A 5,978-nucleotide genomic window follows, 5' to 3' on the forward strand; every position below is an offset into this window, starting at 1 on the left:
CAACTTTTTCTGAGTGGTTGAGCTAGAATAATCGGTTCAGCTCTAAAGAAACTTTAATGTAGACCTCAAACAAAAGCAAACATTAAAACAATTTAATGAATTAAAAAAGCCTTGTTTTAGTATTTCCTGCTGAGACACATTGACCTTTCACACCCCGCAATACACGATTTTGACAGTGTTGACGGTGGTCAGAAGGTAACAGGTAGCTTAACAGCAAGCTAGGTAGCTATATATACCTATATATACAGTCAACAGACTGCTGCGATTAGCTATTTAATGATCTGACGAGCTGACTGTTACACAGTCGTTATCTCAGGTTGTTACTTTCTTAAATCTCGGGTGAATCGCTAGCATCGCGACAGTTAGCTAGCTCGCTAGCATTAGCATTCATTTTGTGAGAGATGACGATTAACGTTGTGTCGCAGTTGACAAACGGTTCGCAGGTCATTCAGCGCAGGTTACTCTTAAACATTCAGTTAATTTAGCGTTTTATTTTCAACAGGTTTCATAAGAAAGAACCACTTAACAGAAAGCATGGTGGACACTGAAGTTCAGTTCAAGGACCCGCTCGCCTCTCACTCTTCCTCGGGACAACAGGAGCAGGTGAGAGGGGAGAGGGAGCCAGACCGCACGGAGAGTCTTCAGAACACCGGACAAGGAGGTCAGACACTAACGCCCGCATGTTTTCACAATGTACACGTGTCATTTTTTTAATTTATATTACTCATTTGTACAACCACGGTCCTCCCGTGCACCACCGCTTTAAATTAACATGGTTATTTTTTTATTTCAATATGGGAATGGTGGATTAGAGATGGAGACAGTATGAGGCTGTAACGATGTTCATTCACTTGCCTTGCAGAGGTGGAGGAGCCGCTGCTCTCGTCCTCTGCTGTCGTTGCTCAGGCGCCACCTTGCGGTGATCGAGCGGCCTGCAGCTGCCTGGGGGCCAGATGGATGGAGAAGAGCCTCGCGTCCATGGAGCTGCAGCTCCTCACGAGCAAAACGGATGACTTGCACAACTGGGTTGCCAGCGGGTAGGGTCCTGGCTATTCCTAATGCTCTAATGTTATGTGCATTTCTGCTATTGTATGATCCCTTTTGTGTGTTTTTGCAGACAGGATCACTTCGAGAGAGAGGCTCTTGCTGCGGCAGTGTCACGCTTCCTGTACAACTGTCAGCCTTACTTTAACCACCTGGAATACTTACGCTCCCATAAGTCCCAGCACACCTTTCTGCCTCTCGACAGCTACACATGGGTTGGTTCACCCTACGTATTTAAAGACACATTTGTAGCACACAGATGTTGAAAGAGTTCCTGAACTAAATCCTTCAATGGGCTGAGGTTTTAGATTTTTGTCTTTTCTAAAAAGTGAGAAAAAAAAAAAGGTGAGATTTTGCCCAAATTGAGGGAAAATCTAACTGGTTTCGAAACCATTTCCGTCTCACGTAAAAAGGCAATCCTTTGAACTTTTGAACATCCTGCATATTATTATTTTATTGTGGATGATTGTGTGTTTTATTAGCCAGATTGTCTGGATTTGTAAACCTCCATTGTGTGTGTGTGTGTGTGTGTGTGTGTGTAGCTGTTGGACTTCTCTCAGCAGCTGTGTGACAGGTTGGAGCAACTGGTGTTGACCTACGCCAGCTATAATCTCCTCTGTTTGGACGAGACCAACCCTAACAGGTATAAACTCGCACACACAGAGAGAACACAATGCTGTTAAAACATGTGACAGTAGCACAAAAACATGACAGAACAGGAAGTCTTCATGTGGTCGTTCAGACGTGCATTTATGCAGTCAGTTACACCAAATACATCCATTTTCATATCCGTCTCACCCTCTAACTCCCCCCCCCCCCCCAATCTCCTGTGTGCATTCCCAGTGTGTCTCCCTTCTGCATGGGCCAGAGTCAGCTCGGCCCACTGAGGGTGGCTGCGTTCCGCTACTTTAAGCCCATGCCGTACCTGGCCCAGGTCCACACCGGCCTCTACAAACGCATGCGCTGGAACGTGGTCAGACTCCGGGAAGAGCAGCGTGAGAAGGAGAGAGTCTGCGACACAGAGTAGTGAGTCTGGACGATATCGCCACCCCCTCTTTGTTTGGTTCTACTTTCTCCCGTTTCGACAGCAGACGTTTTACTGCCGATGTACATCTCACATCTTAAATCTCTCATCGCCGACGTCCCATTCAGTTACTTCCTGTGCTACGAGGACATTCCCAACGCAGACGCTGGCGGGAACGCCGTCTCTCACGGCAACGCGGTGAGGATGTGGTCCATCGGCAAGTGGGTGCAGGTGACCCCCGACACAGACGACATCTACGACTGGTAAACAGATTTACGTTACTTCCTACGGTTGCTCTGTGGCTGCTTTTACTTTAAGAGTTTTTAATGGTCAGTTCTCTCTGAACGGCTAGATCTGGCCAAAGAAAGACATTCCTCACATGGAATAGTCACATCTTGTGTTTTTTTGCACCCCCCCCCCCCCCCATCAGGATCATGTGCGAGGTTCCTCAGGCCGACTATCGCAGGCTGCTGTTCTTCGGCAGCGACGAGCCGTCGAGCAACAGCGCCACGGTCCGCCTGCAGCAGATGCTGTCGTCACACCAGACGGCGGAGTGACGACAGCGACGGCGTGTGTGAACGCAGGTACGACGCCCGTCTCTGGGCCGCGAGGTTCCCGGTGGTTTCGGCGGGAGGAAGAACAGCAGGCGAAAGGAGACGGGACCCGTTTAGATCACACAGGATGGGGCAGTGGAGTCCTCTACAGCTAGTTGATGAGCAGATGTGCGTCGCCGACTGAGAGACTGAGGTTGAACATCTGGATGTCGGAGCACAAACACCTGAGCTGAAATCACACGACAAATGTAAAATATGTGATAATTTCTGCCAGACGCATTCAGGGCCCGTTCATTTTTCCACATTTAAAGCAGTTTCTGTAATGCACTGTGACCACGGTTGGTTTCCAAAGCAAAGTTTTCTTGTCAAGTAATCGTTTCATGCCGTGTACTGAGGAGTCTGTTTAACTCGTCATGTTTGCTGCACACTATCGTCACGTTATTTAGTTCAGTGTTAAAAGTGAGATTTTATAAGAGATTGTAAATATTTTGTTACAACAGTTCCCACATATTTAAGAGTGTTTTGTTGTGTTGTAAAGAAGTCCAGAAACGTGATTTAAAAAAACAAAATATTTTATTTACATGAAACGTTGCATTGAAATAATTACACACAATCACAGACTTCTGTCTGTCAGAGTCGAAATAAACACAGAAAACTTCACATTTTCAAAACAAGCTGCCATGATTGAGTCGCCCATTCACTTAAACAGGGTCATCAAGCCTTTTACATCAGCACTCAAAGGCCTCACTTCATTTTCAATAAGTTAATATTTAAAATGTGAGATGTAACATCTTTGAGCCAAGGTAACAAATGGTTTGTTCACTCATAGTTCAGTCTGCTGTGTTCAGTTTGACCGTGTAATCATTCAGCTCCTCAGTTCATTCCGACTGGACGTAAAGAAGAAGAAGAAGGTCATTTATTTAACAACAAAAGGATCAAATCTACCATTTACAACAAACATCCATCATTCAATAAAAATCTATATCGGACTCTTAAAGGGCTGCTATGCTTCTAAATCTCTAACGTACAAAAGTAAAGTGGAGTCTTCCTTCATTACAGTGAACAGTCTTTTTAAACAATTTACACAAATGCTTACAAAAAGACCGCGTGGACATGTTTAAGAAAGCTCATTTAAAAAGTCCAGCTTCGTAAAAAGTAAATTTTTAAAAAAATGCGTAGTGAGCATAAAGCGTCCTAACCTGGAGGACGGGAAGCTGCTACACATGGTCTTCCATTAGAGTTAAATCATCATCTGTCCTAGGAGCCAATCCAGGTTAAAGCACTAGATGCTATATTCATACGGCTTTCAATTCAGTTACTCACCCAAAAATCAGCCCGCATGCCACTGAGCTCCTCATTTAGATGTAAAGTCCCAAGAAACGGTCAGAAATCTACTGAGAAATGTCCTCATCTTTAAACCTGACAAACACGCAGCACCCAGACAACAGACCGACTTCAACACACGGCACAGACACGACCGTTTACAACACGCAGCTCGTCCCAGCTTCAACAGATACACAGTGAACACCCAGCATAGCCGGGTATTGAACCCGACCGCTCTCATGTCGCACAACGAAGGGACCCCTGACCTTCACAGCAGCATCAGTTAAACCCCGGAGGTGTTCGGCCATCTTTAAATGTAAAGTGTGTGTAGCCTTCTGCACAAGTATAGAAGGCCTTGTGTGATTTATGAGTCTGTAATCCCCAACTGAAATCATCTCAAATGAGAATCTAAGGGAGGCTACACACTCACGCACACACACACTGCTCCAGAGCAGTGACCATAATTAAAAAAGGCCTTCAGCAGTATTTCATTTAACCAATCGTCTCTCGACGCACACATTTCTGAAAGCTCACGAGTGCCCGACTCCACTTCCACGTCATGCTGACCTTTGGTAAAGAACTGTCAGATCCAAACAGCTCAGACCGAGACCACGTGATCCTCATCTCTGAATCCATACATTTATGTGACCTAGTTAGAACTAAAGTGAGATAACCAACCATCGTGTCCAAGCTAAACATATTTTAATTGGTACAAATTACAAGACCGAATGGGATTAAGTGCAATCTCAGAATCTTTTGTCGCTGTTCAGTAGCAAGACATCTCCAGTGCATTCTCATTTTAAAAAGGTGACCAGGATGTGTGTGAACAAACAGTTGTGGCTTCAATTAAAAGGGCTACAGGCGAGGAACACAAAGATGTATCAGTCAGGTTACCTTCCACTTTGGCACCGTGTGTGTGTGTGTGTGTGAGAGACCACCCGTGCACAGAGATGAGGCATACTGAAAAGTGTCCCGTTCCAACCAGTTAGTCAGTAGCAGTGGTGCATCATGGGATACGTTCAGTGTGTCACATGGTTTAAAGGATTGAAATGTATAGTAGTCAGTGTAGAGTTTCAGTGCGGTGTCACGTTTGTGTTGGTCTACTTGTGTTTCTGTGGCAGAGACGAAACTATAAAGTCATTCACCGGCAGCACCAGAGACTCTTTGCCCCGAGTAGACTCTCGCTGGACCTGCTCGACTGCAAACATGATCCAACCTTCAGCTTTCTTTGTCCTAAATCAAACCCATCCACTCTTTTGGGAGTGGGAGTTAGCCTGAGGGGGAGAGCACTACCGGAGAGTCTCGATTCAGGTCAAGAAAAGTTGATTTCCATTATTTTTGCATCAATAAACAGCACGCACGCTTGGAGAAACGGCCAACGATTGAACCGCAGCACCACCAAGCGTTCGTATGGTATGTGCGTGTTAGAAATCGCTGCCTCCCTTAAGTAAATATATAGCAGCGGTTTCCCCAACCTTTTTACCCCTTAAAGCAAAGCTCCATTTGTCACACGTTGCAGCTGTGAGCAGATCTCAGATTGCTACATTTGAAGAATGAAATATATTCAGTAGTTCATAAGAATTCAGCAGTTTAAAAAAATGAAAAAAAACAAAACAAACTAGCAAAGGTTAGAGAAAAGCTTGAAAACCCCATGTTGCTTGGGAACCACTGAACACCACTAGTTTATGTGTCCTTCCAGAGCCGGGCAGAATATAAATATTATGCATTTAATATCTTCTTCCTCCTGTCGTGGATTTCACTCACCTTCTCTCAGGCTAGCTTCCTAAAATACTTGGTAATGAGTCTAAAACAACCCTTCACCATTCAGTACAATGTGATGGACATCAACAGAGTGACGTTTATCTTCTGAAAAAGATAGAATTTCTTCTAGTTATTGCAATTACCCCCCCCCCCCCACCCCCACCCAAAAAATTGCCCAGCCCTTCAGAGGTGTGTGTGTAAACAGACAGCACTCGTGTCACTTCCCTGTACGAGTGTGGCTCAATGTTTTGAGTGAACTTGCATCCCCCCCC

The 5,978-nt window shown here is 45.1% G+C and overlaps 1 protein-coding gene across 1 annotated transcript; it reads left to right on the forward strand.

The window, feature by feature from the left end:
- Positions 1–534: 534 nt before the first annotated feature.
- Positions 535–3,234, forward strand: cUnh19orf67 (chromosome Un C19orf67 homolog; the record flags this gene model as incomplete). Its single annotated transcript, XM_079278602.1, has 7 exons — positions 535–661; positions 863–1,037; positions 1,118–1,259; positions 1,587–1,687; positions 1,888–2,070; positions 2,197–2,331; positions 2,499–3,234. The coding sequence occupies 7 exons, from the start codon at positions 535–537 to the stop codon at positions 2,623–2,625; spliced, it is 990 nt and encodes a 329-aa protein (XP_079134728.1). The 3' UTR covers positions 2,626–3,234.
- Between the last annotated feature and the right edge of the window lie 2,744 nt (positions 3,235–5,978).

Source organism: Melanostigma gelatinosum (genome assembly GCF_949748355.1).
Source record: "Melanostigma gelatinosum genome assembly, chromosome: 11".
NCBI classification, from domain to species: domain Eukaryota; kingdom Metazoa; phylum Chordata; class Actinopteri; order Perciformes; family Zoarcidae; genus Melanostigma; species Melanostigma gelatinosum.